Here is a 16,707-nt window from a genome sequence, read left to right on the forward strand (position 1 = left end):
GAATGTTTATTTAAGTGTCTGATTCAATTTGGAGGGCAGAGCAGGTAGGGAGGAAAACAAGACTGAGCAAGAGCCAGATCTCTTTCAATTAGACACTGCAGTTTAGGTCTTCACTCGAGACAAGCCTGGTTCTCAAACTGCAGACTGACTTTAGGTTCTAATAACAGATCACACCAGCAGTCCCACTCTGGCCCACAGCTGCACACAGGCAGAAATCCATTGGTGCTGACAAAGCACAGGTACTAAGTCAATGTTGTGATGCCAACAGCCATGCAAGAGGCTGGTGTTCTGAAATTAAAAAGAGTTCCACAGAACAAACTCAGGGACAAGGCTGTTCATGACAAACAGCCACTTGGCTATAAACCCCTGCTAAGAGTGCCAAAATATCAGAACCAGCTCCGGTAAATAATGTAACTCGCCTTTCATTCTCTGGCTTTGGAGATTTCTCCCCTCAGTTCCAATCTGCACGGGTGCTAATGGGGCAGCATCTATAAACTAACAACTAACATGCTCCTGAGCCATTGATTCCTGTCCCCTGCTAAACACAAAGCTTCGTGCCATTTAATTCCTTTCATGCACAATCGCTTTCCTGGGAGCAACAGTAAAAAAATATCATTACCTAGGGAACAGTGCACGAGCTTGGCATCCCTGTACTGGAATGCAGTTCACTCAGGGACAGAGCACCATGCTTCTGCACATAAACCAAATTGAGAATTTCTTGCTTTGGCAGTTAACCCACCAACAGGATGGGCTTTATGTTCTCTTTTTTCCCCAGGACATTCTCCTGCCCTATTTCCCCCCCCTATATAAGAACAGAGGAATAAAGAAAAGAAGCTACACTCTTGAAGAGTTCCATCACCTGGATCCAAGGGAGTGGGAGACCCTAGGACTCCAAGAACATTTGGAAATGAACATCAGTGCAGGACAAGGAACATCAAGGAAGGCATGACAAAAACAGGCCTCTTTCTGCCACCCTTCTGAAAAGGGACCTTCATCCTTAGAAGGCAAGTCACCTTTCGCTTTTCAGCTGGATAACCAACACAGACCTGCGTCACATGTGCTTTAAAGAGGCTGAACAGATGGCAACAGCCTAGGCTCACTTCAAAGGGTCAGAGCCAGTGGAACTGGGTCCTGCTGGAACACTCAAGAGGCTACTTTACTGAAGGAGAACAAATAACAAAGTCTAGTTCCCACCCAGTTGATGAACCCTTAAAGACACTCTCAAGATACAATTAACAAAAAATTTTTACATCCTATCCTCTCCCTCTTTCAAAAGAAAATTGCACACTCCCCAGCACTTTCAGGCAGAAACCTACCCTTGAAGTTTTCAATCATATGTTTAAAACAGTATCATTACCAACCAAAAGCAAAGGACTGAATACTTGCAATGATGTATAAACATCTATCACAGCATCCACTGACAGTCCCAAATCACATTAAGCACAGACTTTGTCATTAAGTAAAATTAATTCCTAAAAATCAGGCTGTAAGAAAGGAAATCAACTTTGCACAAAGATGATCTTTACTGCATACGTGTGGGCATGTGTGTACAGACCATGCCTGAACTCCAGCTGAGACAAACACTACCATAGCACACAGGGGACTGAAAACTGTAATTTCCAACCAAAACAAAAATCACAGTCAAAGTTTATCCTGAACCAGTAAAGCACTTCAGGAAAATACTTCTATAGAGACTCTGGGAATAACATTGTTTCTTTCTATTCATGGTAGCATTTTTCCTCTAACATCCCCTTTGGCCTGTTCTCTCCCAAAAGCATTAGACACACACTTAGCACAAACTGCACTGAAGATGACGGTCTGTTCTGCTTTTCCACTCCTGCAACACCACTTACCATCTGCTGGATCCTGTGAAAGGTTTTCCCGTGGAAACTGAAGGCCTGTTCAAACAGGACCTTGTCTTCCACCGTCCACTCATCTGGGAATGGAGTAAAGTTTGGCAGATCTGCCAAAGACTTCTCAATGTTGTGCTTGTGCCAAAACAGCATCCCAAGAGCCTAGAAATAATACAGACACCAAGGTGAAAACTGTAATCAAAAGAAACATTACTGGAAAATGGAAAGGGAGAGCTACAACATTTTTCTTAGGCAACACATTAGACACAATTTTAATTCTCAGCTACATCAGATGCTTTTCTGAGTGCAAGAAACCTGGAATCTGCCACCCACCTAGGCTGTGAAGACCAGCCCGACGTTTATCAAAACCACACAGGTAGTCATGTAACAAAAGACTAGCAACAGAAAGGTGGAAGAAGAAACTTAAGAAATTACTCCGGCTTTACTGATCATGGTATGCACAGATAAGCTGAGCAAAGGCTTGGGGAGTCTACCTACAAAAAACTGGACAAGAGGCAGCTTCTTTCCAGTGCTGGACTCCATTTCCTGGAAATTGGGATGATTTAGTTGACTGGGGGTTTTTATAGTTGTTTAGGGGGTTCTTTCTGAGGGGGAAGGGGAAAAGAATGAAAGAAGAACTAGAAGAAGGAAAGGCAGAGAACATGCACCACCTTGACTTGCTGCTAAAAAGTCCCTGGCCCAAAGGAGGAATAAATCTCACTCATTCTGGGGGCTGCTCTTTTATTCCCTTGAGAGAGGCCTCATTTTGCTGTTGCAGTCTCTGGTTCTCAGTTCCAAAGACAAAGTGCCTGTGCTGCATTTCACCACCTGCAAACCATTCTCCTCCTGTTGTCTCCGAGACACTCATGCACAGCCCCCGTCTCCCAGGGGTCCACAGCCCCTGTGTGTTATGACACATCACCACCTCTGGCATGCCAGCAACCACTGCGAGTCATTTTGGGAAGGCCTGACTCTGCAGAGCTAAAAACCAGCCTTTCACAATTGCTGTGAAGTGAAAACAATCCCTAACATGCTGAGTAAAATGTAAGAGTAACATGCTCATCATATGCAAACTCAGCTCAGGTTTCACAGCCATAGTTACCCTCATCTAGTAGTTTCGCTCTGGCCACCCAGCGTTACAAAATCCCTCCAAAACCGGGGTTTCCCCATTATGCTTTGCTATACAAAAAGGCAGTTCCTTTACAGGATCTCATGCCCCTGAGATTCTCCAGAGAGTATGCATGTAAGTGTTGGTGTTATCCAAGATCTTTCCCAGACCCTACTGGACAAGATCTCAGCGCTGCCAGGACACCTTCTCCTCCCTTTTGCCACTGTGCAAAACAAGTAGTAGTCTTGGTTGCAGCACAGGCACTCGAGATGTCACAGGAGCCACACAGCCATTCTGGCAAGGATGGGGTCAAAGAAACTATTTTGCAGTCATGAAGGACTGAGTTTTCTCTCCCCTGACATCCTCCTTCAGCTTCAGATATGAGCTCTACCTGATATCCCTATGAGGAAGGAGAGGATAAACAAGGAGCGAGACATTTTGGGAGGACAGGGTAGCACTGAGGCGTTAGTGAGGACTGAGGGGAGAGCTGCTTACATAAAGCAAGAGACAAACAAAAAGGTTTTCCTTACAGGCCTGTTTATCAGGAGATCAGTATTCCTCTTCCATCCCTGCCTGTGCTCCCCTGGAAGAACTCTGCACTCACACACAGGTGAGCACAGGGCTTTCCCAGGCTCCTTTGTCCCAGGGTGTCTGACAAAGGCTGGCAGGAAAGCCCAGGTCACAGCATGACTTACTGTGGTGCTTCCAAAAGTCTGTGACTGCTACAGCTCAGCACAACCATCCACAGCTGTTTGCACCACCAGCTGAAGTGTCTGCCCTGCCGGAGCTCACTGGCCTGCAGAGAGCCTGCCCTTTGCTGCCCTGGAGCTGACCAGGCTGCAGGGACTCCCACAGCACAGCCCTGAGCCTCCAGCCATCATCTACCAGGAGTAGAGCCAACAACAGGGCACTAAGCCACGGGCAAGGGGAATGAAAGGACAGGGATGGGAGCCGTGCTGGCACAGAAAGGGCAGCTCGACGGGAACACCGCCGGGCAGAGGAGCACCAGTGAGCACATGCCCCAGCACCCTGCCAGCAGCTCCCACTCCCTGCAGCAGACTCACACGTCTCAGCCTGCAAAGAGAGGGTTTGGGCTGTGGGCACAGCTGGAAAAAAGGCAATCTCTGTATGATAACTGTTAGCCAAGCCACCTGGACAGCGGAGCAAAGTGACCGGCTGTCAGGGGAATGTGCATGTGGGAGAGGGCTGCCATGGCCAGCAAAGCCCAGAGATGGTGGCCAATTGCTGAAGTGAGCTTTTACTGCCTTCCAGGGAGTCTGTATCAGCTTGTCCAGTTACCCAGCCAACAGCAACTCTGATGATACCTGCTGAAGACAGAGTTTCCCTTGGTGACACAACAAATCATCCTGATTTGAAAGCCTTGACACTTGTCCCTGTAATACAAAATGAATGCGTGCCTTCCAGAGAAAACAAGATAGATCCTCTCCAGTTATTTCCTGAAAATGCCTAGCGCAGCTCTCTAGGAAATCCCAAAGGACCTGGGAAACCTGTTTAACTCCAGAGTATTATGTGAGAGTGCTACAGAAGGAATAAGAAAATTTTTAGGAGTAGGGAGACTTTTACAAGCTGCTCAGCCACTTTACACTCTGATGTGGCAAGTCATGCAACTTCTGTACACAGAAGGGGAAAGAAAAAATGGAGAAAAAGACTTCAAGGAATGAGTGGGAGGTCCATATTTTCAACGTTAAAATGAATGCAAATCTCTGTTAGCTGATTTTAAGTTTTTCAAACCACAAAAAATAGGCGGGTTTTTTTAAAGATGGCAAGCTTCATTTTGATCAGTCTTCTGTATCATTCTATACTTTCCAAACAACACTTCTCCACTAAAATAATGAAACCCTTTCCTACTATTCCGAGACCATCTCTCTTGGCAAATGTTACCCACGATATCCAACACTAGAGTATACCAATATCAGCTGAATAGAGTCATCTTTATTTTCATTTTAAGTTCACAGCCTTTTGATGCTTTGACGTTCCTTTTATTGCTGTTTTCCACTCTTAGAAACAATTATCAAATCAGATCATTCCTGGTTTTGCTGGAAATTTTGCTGGCTATCTCAACTTCAGTGTTCTTGTCTGATCAGTAAGAAGTCTTTCTGAGCATGAGTATCAACTACTCAAAGTCTGACTCAAGGATGACAGCAGAATCATGTACATAGAAGCCCTTGCCCATCCCAATAATTTGTTTCTATGCTCACAGCCTCTGTCTGAACAATTTAATAAACTTTCAAGTTTTTGTAGAATCTCTTTGTAGAGACAGTTTGTGATTTGCCAAAACACTAAGTCATGAGATTCCCTGCCTTCCCTTTCCAGGCAAGTATTAGTTCATGAGGAAACTCCACAGAATTCAGAAAAGTTTCCCAGGCACAGATCTAATCATCTCCCCAGCAAGTTCTGAAATCATTGTCAGTTAACACAGGAAAGATTAGTACACAATCCTAGACCACAGGGAATAAAGGAGAGGTCTGTTCTTCAGACCAGGATTTCCATCCCTAGGTTACAAGTACTGGCTAAGGTCAGTGGCAGCTGGCAAAGTCATCCCCTGTTACTGCACTGACAGACAAGGTGCTCATCTATGAAACGCAAAATGATTTGCAGCACAGTTTTAAGGTAAATAACTCTGGGTATCGGTTTGCCTCAGAAAAGCACATGATGGTTCAATAGCTCATTAATAACTGCCAAGACATCCATGAAGCAGAGACAGAGCAGTCAGCTGGAAACTGCAATGCAATCAGGCAGCTGTCCAAAGATAAGCCAATCTTTTTAACATTGTTTAAGGGTTCTGAAAGTGCTCAAGAAGCAGTCACCAGAGGAAGCATAATACTAGTGGCCAGACTCCATTAGAAATTATAATGGTTTTGTTTTTTTTCTTCTGACTCTTGATGTAAAACTAGGGGTGAACTCCGTATCCACAGAGCACAGGCTACTATTAGGAACAGTCAGTTTTGGGATAAGTAGTAGAGGAGAAAACACAGAAGTTACAGAAAGAAAGAAGCAGTTCTAGGCAGTCACTTGAAGTCATGTTCAAATACATGCTGAAAAATATTTTAAAATATTCAAAGGGTTGTTACCTGCTCCATATTGTATCCATGCTTCTCTTTAGCAATGGCAATATATTCATCCACTGAAAAACAAAGAGAAGGTGTAAGTGCATCTCATCACATATTCCCTTCCCCTTCCCAGTCAAAAACCCAGATCTGCAGCTCTGACTTTAGCCCTCCAGAGACAACTCATCAACAGCTGCTGTTTCCAACAATTCAGGAAAAGAAGGAAACAAAAGAAAAAAAACAAGTCACCAGACAAACGACATATTTTCCTTAACAGCCTAAATGATGCATGATATCCAATCCAGTTCCAGTACTTCTGAAACACAGCCTATAGTATTTCAGAACTTGTTCATCAAAACTGTAAACATGACTGTATCAGCTGCTTTTTGCGGTGTGTGTTCATTTTGGTGTGGTTTTTTTATTGGTTGGTTGTTGGTGGTTTTTTTTTAATACCCCCAAAGTAGTTGTTTTCTTAAGGAAAAACATCCCCAGACACAACCCATATCTTCCAATACTGCCAGAATCCCAGTGTTGCACAACCACTGCAGATATCCTGGTAAATTTTTCAATTCTTAGGTCTCAGCAGTTTTTATCTTGGATCAAACCCCACCCCCTCCTGTATTATTATGCCCCATGAGCTTTCAATCTTTACAATGAGAACATGCCCTGAGGACTTACACTTTGTACAGATGGGACTAAACCCAAACGTCTTTCACTCAGAGTGACCAAGCTCACATGTCCAACAGCACCCATTTGTGAGGAATGGATCAAAGTCAGTACTAGTGGTGGTGTTCTGAAGTCTGTGCCCTTATGCCTGGTCATTATTAATCACACTGTAATGACAATAACACCCTTGAAAACAAACAAAAAAATAATCTAAAAGGTGAAACTCCTCCTTCCCCTGGAAGTGGAAGATGCCAGAAGCACTGGTTGTCTGTATGACAACCTGACCTAAGTGTCCCCGACCTACAACAGATACACACAGCCAAAGTTCTCATCCTACAAAATTTGGACTTCACAATGAGTCACATAGCAATGAACTCAAAAATCATTCCCCCTTCCTCTCCTACAGATACAGAGGGATGAAAGCAAATTCCACTACTGAGCACCAGACTTATGGAGAGCATGCGCAGCACCTCCGGAAGGAAATGGTTCTGTGAACTCTGCAGCTAAGGAAGCCACATTTCCCAGTCTGGGCCTCATGATTAACTTCAGCTCTCAAATGTGCTTCTCCCATATTTTTTGCCTTTATAAACGCTCTTATGGAATAGTATGGCATTCTTAAAGCTGGTTCTTCAAGCTGGGACAGTCCTCAATTATCCCTTCAGCCTAGAAACTAAGCTATGAACTCAAAATGTACTGGGAAAACAGAAAGGATAAATCAGAAAACACACAGCAGGAAAGCACCAGCCTCTTACTTTCAACTTGTCATTAATAATAAGAATTTAGATCTAGGTACTTAAAGTAGACATCCCATCTTTAGACTAGCCAATATGACATGTAATAGCAATGCCAGACCTTCATTTGGAAAGGAAAAGCACAAAAATTTTGTGTTAATTTTCACAAAAAGCTGTTAGGAAAGAGGGCCTTGTTAAGTGCCATGCGAAAGTCCATGAGAATATTAATACAGCCACATGTTGTGGCAGGAGAAGAGCATGCTGTAAACACAGGCATAGTTCCACATTATCAAGGACATTCCATGAGGTTCTTGTCCTTCCAAGCACCCACTTGCACACAATGGTGACTCCCAACAGGCTGACAAACCTGTTCATTGCTCCATGTTCTAGATCCATTCAGTAAAAGTTTTATTAGCCTGCTAGAAAAAGGCCTAGACACAACCATTAATTTGCACTGGTGCACCACAAACACATCTGTCTCTCCAAGTCAACCAATTGTTTCTAAGAACCATGCTGAACTGGGATGAAAACCATCCGTTCTTGCAAACAACCTTTTCTTGCACAAAGGAAACAAAATAGTTGCCAAGGCAGTGGAGGTGCTTGGGACAATGACCAACTTCCTGGGCTGAATTTGCTGCATTCACTGAAAGAACATCCTGAGGGTTACCAATGCCTATTACCTCGAAAATCAGCTTTGCCACAGGGAAAAAAAAAAACCCAGCTTGTAAAACCACATCCCAAGCAGAGAACGTGATCCAGAAGAGACACACAGAGTAAACTGGGACAGAGAGGGGAACTGCCTCATATACATACATCCTTCCCCCCTCCACATGCCAAACAGGACAGGAAACATCAGTAAGATGTGGGCAGAAGAAAAAATTCAGGTGCTTCCAGAGTTATAGATGGTTATAAAACCACATCAAAAAAAAAAAAAAAAAGGCTGCCAGGAAACCCTACATGCAGCACTTCCCTGTAGTTCAGTTCTCTGCTTCCTTAAAAACAGGTATTGCACATGCAGTGTTATATATTTTGTCTAAGGAGGACGTGAAGGAAGGAGGAGGGAAAGGAGCTGAATTCTCCCAAGTCCAAGGCTGAATTAAGCTCCTGAATGCTAAGTACTACTGCATTAACTACCTTGCTTTCACTGTGGAAAGATATACAGTTCTTCATTTGACTTCAGCACCTTATCCTTTAATATACAGAGATGAGATGAGGTCGTTCTCCTTTCCAGCATATTATCTTTCTTAAGCCTGATGCTGTTAAGTAATGAAAACATACTTGCTCCCCAAAAAAATCATTACAGCATTTTCTCTCCTAACTAAGCAAGAATACTAGCAAGATCTCCACACAGCAGTAGGACTTCTCTTCAACAAGTCAATACACCACTGAGACAAACAGTAGATCATGAGTGACTAGACACCATGAAAGTAAGCAAGATGCTTTTCCTGTCACGTTAAGTTCTGTAACACCACAGTATTATACCTCATTGTTACAGTGGAGGAACAGAAAAGAAAAATAAGAAAAAGGCAATGAGGCAGTAACCTGACCACGAGCACACAGCAATACTACTACACACTAAAAGAGCATTTGTGAGTGAAGGACAGACAAGGAGTACACCACCGTACTCTCCTCTTGGCTTGTTTCCTGCCTGCTTACTGCCAATCTAGCCCCTTCTGCTCGTCATTTCTTGGCTAATTATGAGCTCACTCGCTTTGATGCATGCACCATCTGAGAGGTATGACAGTCCCCTGAGCAATCCTTCCGATTGCTCTTTACCATCCCCCTCCATATGAAGTAAGGAAGGAAGAGCATGGCACAAGCTGAGTCACAGGATCCCTTTAGTCTCCCATACCAGTAGAGCCTGGAATTGCCACAAGCTTAATGCTTTACATGCCACACCAGATAAAGAAGTGTCCTCTTCCATCTCTGCCTTCCCTCCACATCTCTAGCAAGCACAGGGCAGCAGGCACGTGAAATTCTGCTCACTGCATTTCAGTGGCATTCAGTCACGATCGGCGTGTAACCCAGCAATCTGTTTAGACATCACAGTTCAGAGCCAGAGGAGCCTGGGGCAGAGCACTGCTTACACCAGAAGAGACAGCTTGCCAGCACAGCTCTGAGCTGCTTTCCAGAAGAGAACAAGCAAGAGCAGCAGAGCAATCCCAGCTCATTTCCCCCAGCATAAAATACACCACCAAGCACTCTTTCTACCAGAATAACTTTTCCCCAAACAGGGTAGGTAAGAGTATCCTCCCCTCCCATCCAACTCATTTCCCTACATCAGAAAGATATTTCAACACAGACCAGGACAAAAATACAATGATACTTGAATAGAGACAGTTGTGTGACACAGGAGATGCATTGCTCCTGTGAAGGCTCTTGTTGCTAGTAGAAACCAGATGGGGGGAGGGACAGAGAAGAGAACCATAAACTGGTATTTCTTCACCTACTTGGCTACATTTCTTCTCTTGCATGCTTTTTAGCTGCATGGGGGTGAGCAGGATCCCCTGTCCACCCCACACCCAAAATGGAGTGAGCACTGGCCCAAAGAGCCCCTTCCTACAGCCAGTCATGCTCAGGAAGCCAGGAGCAGCACAAAAGGTAGGGATGCAAAGGAACAGAGCCTCACAAATACACTGTCACCAGCAAAGAGGGGCACAGGGTGCTCAGATGCTAAAACACATCCCCTGAATAAGAGATGACTGAAGGACCCTGGGTGTAGCACTAACTAACACAGCCAAAGAGATAAGGGAAATGGAAGGGAGTGGCAAAGAAAGCACAAAAGATGCTTTCACACCCCAGCCCTCTAGAGAGGGAAGTTTGACCAAAATGGTGCCCTTAACCCCCTGAATTCTGTGTTCTTGTTCCCAGCCATCTTTCTCATAAAGACTTGCCTTTTGCTAACCACCTCTCAGCAAAAATTCCTCACTACAGGCAAAAGAAAAGGGGACCCTCCTGCCTGACAAAGGGAAGGAGGAACAAGAGCAAACAACTGCATTGCTGATTTTCAGTCCTGCATCCTTGAACAGTGAATTGAGATGTAAAACATGAGCATTCATTTCAGGAGGGTGGGAGAACTCTGAAAAGACAAATGCCTGAAAATAATGACTCCACTCATCACCATTTGGTCACATTACAGTCTCTCTGAGTGGGTCCTTCTGGAGAATTACTCCCCCCCACCCAAATTGCTTCTCAATGACCCCACAAAGATCACATTGTGTTCAGCAAACTCAGTGACCCCAAGGCAGGTTTGCAGCATGAGCAAGTGTGCTAAAGCCTATAGAAAGCAACAGGAATGCAGAGGTAGAGCTGTTGCTGCAACCTCAGTTCACCCCTATTACTAGGGTACTGCAGGAGTTCTGAACACTTTGCATATTATGTGATGCAATACCCTGACAGAACAGGGTGAAATGAGGACAAAAGCAGCATCCTTCACAGCCTCGGTAATGTGCTTCACAGGGTTTGATCAATGCTGGAACCTGCAAGGAATTCTGGATGTTGCTATACATCTTTCCCTCCCCTCCATCTCCCCTGAGAATAGGAACAAAAAATAAATAAATAAATAAATAAATAAAAAGAAGACAGTCAAGACCCAAAATAAATCAATACTATATAAAGAAAATAAGGACATGTAGACACATACACGTGAAACTTTTCCAAATTTCAAAACACAATTATGGTATGCAAACAACCGAGCACAGTTTTCGCCTCACCTATAAAAATGAGCAGCTGCATTGCTGTCCTGCTGCCCTGACGGCAACGGTGGAACACTCCTGCCACCTCGTGGTCCCAGCTCGGGAGAGGAAGCTGCCAAAAGCACACGAGTCTGCTCAATTGTCTCCCTAAAGTTAGCTACAACTGGAAGTGGGGGAAGCAGGCAAAGATCCTGAACAAAAGCACTTAAAAGAAAATAAATCTCACCTCATCTTAGAGGTCTTTCTAACCTTAATTATCCTATGTTTCTACTCAAAAGGTTCTTACGCCTTGGAAAAGCTATTTCCTCTTCTTGATAAGATGTGATGCGTGTAACAGGCAGGAGAAGAGCAGGAGACAAAGCACAGACGTGTTTTGTGTCCTGTGCTGACCCACCTGGGCAGGCACACAGCCTCCTTTAACACCATTTCTAGGAACAGAGAGTGCTAGTTACACAGACACAAAGGCTACTTAAAAACCACTTCAAGCAACTGAAGGCACAAGAGGATTTAGGCTTCAACTCCATTGCAGCTGCAGCAGGTGAGGATAAAGTCTGGATGCAATTGCAATGCAAAAGACAAATCACCTTACCTGGAGAAGCTTACTTGAATAAGAGCAAGAGAAAATATGTTGCAGCAGGGCACGATAACTTGAGTCATAGGATACCACAGTATCTACCAACCTCCCACCCACTTACCTCCCTGTTGCTCAGATTTACTTGTGTATCATCTCTTGTCAACATACCAAGGACCATAGGGTGCCACTGCATTAAAAGTCTCCTATGGCAGCAGGACCAGACTAAGCACCCCTATCTTCCATCCACCTCTTTCCACTTGTGAGCACAAGCACTTGCCTGGAATCCCAGGGAACCAGACTGGCAAACTGTTCCATCCAAAAACTCTCCCCCAGCACACCAGTTTCCTCAGCCAAGCAGCAGTTAAAGGCATACAAGCACTGAATGGTGGCTGAAAGTATGGAGAAGCTCTGACCTCCTAGGAGGGGCAGTCCTGGACCCTCCCATCACCAGCCCTACCCACACAGGTTGCCCCCTTGTCCTGTACCAGCTCTGGAGACATTCAAGGCACTGATCAGCTGACCACCACCAAAGCAGAAAGCTACTCAAACAGTTTTGTACTTTTTATACTGTTGTGTACCATATAAAAATCCCTTTGTTGTGAGGTTACACAAGCCTGAGAAGAGATAAGCCCTCCTAGTTTCAGGGAGGAATGAGACTGGCTCAAGCCAAAAGCGCGACTCATTCCTTGCCCCAGCACAGCACAGTGACAGGGATGAGCAGGTGGGTAGGAACAGGTCTACGTAAACTTGCACTGGTGAGGAAAAAGTTGTTCAGAGAACCACAACTGGAGCACAGAAACTGCAGCCTCAGAGAGAATAAATCAAAGAATAAAATGGAGTGCCCCACTGCTGGGAGATTTATCCCTTTAAAAGCCCTAATACCTACCAAAAGCTTCTTTTGTCACACAGAGGCAGTCAGTCCCCAAGCAGTGCACACTAATAAACTAAAAAGAAACACCATATTTCCTACCTCCTTTTTTATTATTTTTAATACTGCTCTTTGCATGGCCTGCATCTAAGGACAAGCTCAAAGTTGAAACCTCAGTGATGGTTAAAGACCCCACTCACCTGCCTTTAGATTTTGCTCTACCAGCTAGAAAGCTGCACTACAGCCACTGGTGTACTGACAAATTAGCACAGATTTTGTGGCTTGCCAAAACTATATTAAACTCTCTACCAGGAAAGGCGTTTTGCTAGTATACTTGTAACTTTTAAAGCCTTTACCAACATATGTTCATCCCTGAAGTTGCACCCTCAGCTGACACCATCACACCATGAAAAGTCTCAAGACACTGTGTATATACATGGGGCAGTGTGTTAATGAGGATTACCATAAGGAAAGCCAGACGGCTGATGCTCTCTGATGCTGCTGTTCTCCTTCAGAAAGGCCATGTGGACGCCCATGGTAAGGACATCCACAGAGGATCCTCTGGGAAGAAAGACTGCTTTTTATACATCCATCACATTCAACCTTCAGTCAGAAATTTGCCTGTCATAGCACTAAACACCACTTCACTGGAGGGATGGCACAGGTTTGAATATCTACAGAGCCCTGAGTACCACAAACCCAGATGTTCCTGGATGTACTACAGAAAAGGATGAGAGAGATCTGACAGCGCAGTAGCAAATAGGAAATACTGTCTATGGGACCTAGCACAGAACAGGGAGAACCAAATGGGATCACCCGGGGACGTAAACTGTGACCATATGGAATCTGAGCATGGCTATCATTTAGCACTGCAAGCCTGATCCTAAATCAGACACAGACACTGAACCGTATTAAATGTAATTATCAGAGCAACTGATATTGGGTTGAAAGCCCATGTGAGAACACAAACCCAGCACACATTAGCTTCCGGCAGGGAGAAAACACTCATTCCCATGTATGGCCTTCCACAACAGAATGAGAAGTTACAGACAGGACAAATGCACACAGCAAACACCTAAACAACAAAATGAATTTATGACAAAACAGCTCTTTGCATTATTCATCTCAATTCAGTCCAAGAAGCCCTAAAGCCAGATTTATTCTTCTGTCAAACCATGACTTGAGTTTACTCTACTGGGAGGTTACAGCCTTGGATTATACACTTCAACTACAGGCAGCAACACACCCAAGTAACTCAAGTAGCAACATTATCAATACAGTTGCGACAAGAAGTAGATTATTTTTTTTAAAAAATTCATCACATTGTTCAGTGCAGGGGATGCTAACTTGTGTTAGAAGAAACTGCCTTTGCACAGACTTTCATACGGAAATTATCATTCTCAATCCTTGAGAATGCCTGATCCTGTGAATGCTTTCCAAAAGCCATACCTGCTAATTTGAAAAAAACAACAAAACCCATTTTGACACACACTAATGACAGAATCAGTACGGGAGACCATGGAGTCAGAAGCCTTGTCCAATACAAGGCTTCAGTACCCTGCCTAGGACCATTCTCAACTCTTCATCCACATCATGCTTTATACATTGAAATTCTTGGTCTGCAAAACAGTCAGTGAGAATACCACAAAGCTTCACCAAGTAGCCTGCTGCCAACCAGCTTCAGAAGCCACCAAGGAATATCCAGACTGAAAACACTCAAAAGAGGGTGAAACCTTCCACAAGGTCCATTTTCCAACCTCAAAATGGTTCTGAAAGCTCCTAAAAACCAGAACTATTATATTCTCTGTTGTTGTAGGAATGCAGACTAATGAAAGCCCTGTATGAGAGCCAGGCTTCCTAAACAGCATGTGCAACTCCACTTCCCCGCAACACAGGGTCCTTGTGCAGCATGAGGGCACACACACAAGGGGTGTGCGGGAACAGAATAACCACCAGGTTAAATTACAGCTCATTATTATTGTTACTGATAATAAGGCCTGTGACAAGAAAGGAGAAGCCACGCTGACTCTCTTTACATTTGACACAAAAGCAAACCTCCTTGAGGGATGTCACTTGAGCAGAAAAGGAAGCATTGGGCAAGACAGCAGTCAGCAGGAGGAAAGAGGCAAGTCTGAGTCACACAGCTGCTGCCCTCAGCAGATGCTGATCACCCCACTACAGACAGGTCGGCCTTTGGGAGACACTAACACTCAGAGCATCTATTCTTGCACTTATTTACTTCCTGTAGGCTTAGAAGAAGAAGAGGTGAAAAGACGTGCCTGACCTCTCCAAGAAGTCCATGAAGAAAGACAGCAAGGTTCCACAGCCAGGTCTTGGATAACATCATCCTTACAGTAGCCTCTAAACTAAAGCATTAGTGTTATGTTGACAGATATTAAGGAATTAACATACCTGTCAAATTAAGTTGATTTAGAAAAAAATCAAGTTACAGATTCTTAGAGCACATGCTGAAACATAGACTACATACAGGCTCTCAGCCTTCAAGAGACTCTGTGGAAAAGCCTATGATAAACCGATGTTACTAAATAGACCCTGGAATATCAGTGGTAGGTAGTCATGGCTTTTAGCCAGGAGTTAGAAACCCAGTCCTTCCTGCGAAGTTATGTATTACCACTAATCCTTGTAGTGCTAGAAAATTCACTGCAACCCTACCATAATATGAATTTGCACAAGAAGCACATGAACAGGGAAGTAACTTAACATAGAGGGCAAAAGTAAGAGTACAGGAAAATTAAGTAGTAGGAGTGGTTCCTAATTAGAGCAAATAATGCCACAGCAAACACATAATGATGAGGGAAGCTCTGGCACACATCCTGGAGAAAGCCTAGCTGCTTTGCCTCCTGAACTAGCAGGTCTGTAAAGGTAGCATATGAACTCATCGTAACAAGCTGTTATGGCTATGACCTCCTCAAGCATTCCTCAGTGGAGGCATCTCCCACAAGAGCTCCTCCCTGCCTATGCACAGCTTCTATCACAAACCTATAAATATGTACGTGCTGAATAACTTTGCTCTAATGAAAAAAATTTTTAAAAAAGAACACAGAAAGTTAACCTCAGTTCCCTGACCCTTCTTATTTTTTAATCTCAACTACCATTAAGAGACAAGAGACCAGAAAAAACAACCTAGTCCTCTGAAATGCCTTAAGCCTACCATTCCCAGCAAGACTGGGGAACACTCAGCCCGTCCCAGGGCTGGGCCAAGCAGCATGAAGCAGCTGCAGCCTCCTAGTTCTCGTCATACAGGTCCTACAACTCGTGCAGTGCTGATCAGGCTGGCTAAAGCTGCTCCCAAACGTATTTCAGATCAAGGCTCACTGCCAGGGTAACTCTTAACACAGCTATCATCACTCCATTACATCCACATCATCCTGTATCTAAACTCCTCTTAGGAAAAAAGCTTCTTCCGAACGCCAGCACCAGTTCAATCCCACAGTAGTGGCAAGTCGGCATTTTCAAAGTGGGTCATCTTGACGCACTCAGAGAAGGCCTGGATCACACTGCAGTGAAAAGGAGGAACAAACAGGTGGCAGGAGAGAACAAGGCACATGAAGAAACTGGTGACTACCTCTCCCCTCCCAGCACAGCAGCAAAAATTCCTCCAGGATAACACAGCTACCTTAGATAAGACATCCTTTTCCTGGATACTCTCTAACACATTCTCTTCTTCTTCAGGCTTTTTTTCGTTTGTAGGCTTTGGAAAAAAAAAAACCCAAACCAAACAACAAAACGAAACACAACACCACAATCCAGTGTATCTTTGTTAAAATCCATCCAAATACACACCCTAGTTCCCTCAAATTAAATTGCTTTCCTGACTCCACTACTGTGAAAGGGTTAAAAATTCATCTTAATTTAAATATGCATTCAGGATCCAGAAATATCAACCTGCAGCAATAATGATGAAAGAACTGCTCTGAGATTTCCACACAGCGTTGCAACAGCAACTAGAACAGCAGATGACAAACAAAGGGGAAACTGCAGCTAAGTTTGAGGCAACTCAGCCATTTCAGGGATACACCCATAGCCTTTGAACGCTGGTTATCTTCTTTTTGCTATTCACAATATTGCTACTATAAGCATCGGAAGTCGCCTTAGCTAAAATGACAAATTGCACGCCTTCACC

At 44.2% G+C, this 16,707-nt stretch overlaps 1 protein-coding gene across 2 annotated transcripts in view; it reads right to left on the reverse strand.

The window, feature by feature from the left end:
* The window catches only part of RCOR1 (REST corepressor 1), an 81,400-nt gene that overhangs the window by 17,893 nt on the left and 46,800 nt on the right, over positions 1-16,707 (reverse strand). For both annotated transcript variants that reach the window (XM_039552472.1, XM_039552473.1), the window contains 2 exons: positions 6,054-6,106; positions 1,854-2,015 (listed from right to left, as the gene is read on the reverse strand). In XM_039552472.1, the coding sequence (XP_039408406.1) occupies positions 1,854-2,015; positions 6,054-6,106 (215 nt within the window). The remainder of the gene's footprint in view (positions 1-1,853; positions 2,016-6,053; positions 6,107-16,707) is intronic.

Source organism: Corvus cornix, chromosome 5 (assembly GCF_000738735.6).
Source record: "Corvus cornix cornix isolate S_Up_H32 chromosome 5, ASM73873v5, whole genome shotgun sequence".
Classification (NCBI taxonomy): domain Eukaryota; kingdom Metazoa; phylum Chordata; class Aves; order Passeriformes; family Corvidae; genus Corvus; species Corvus cornix.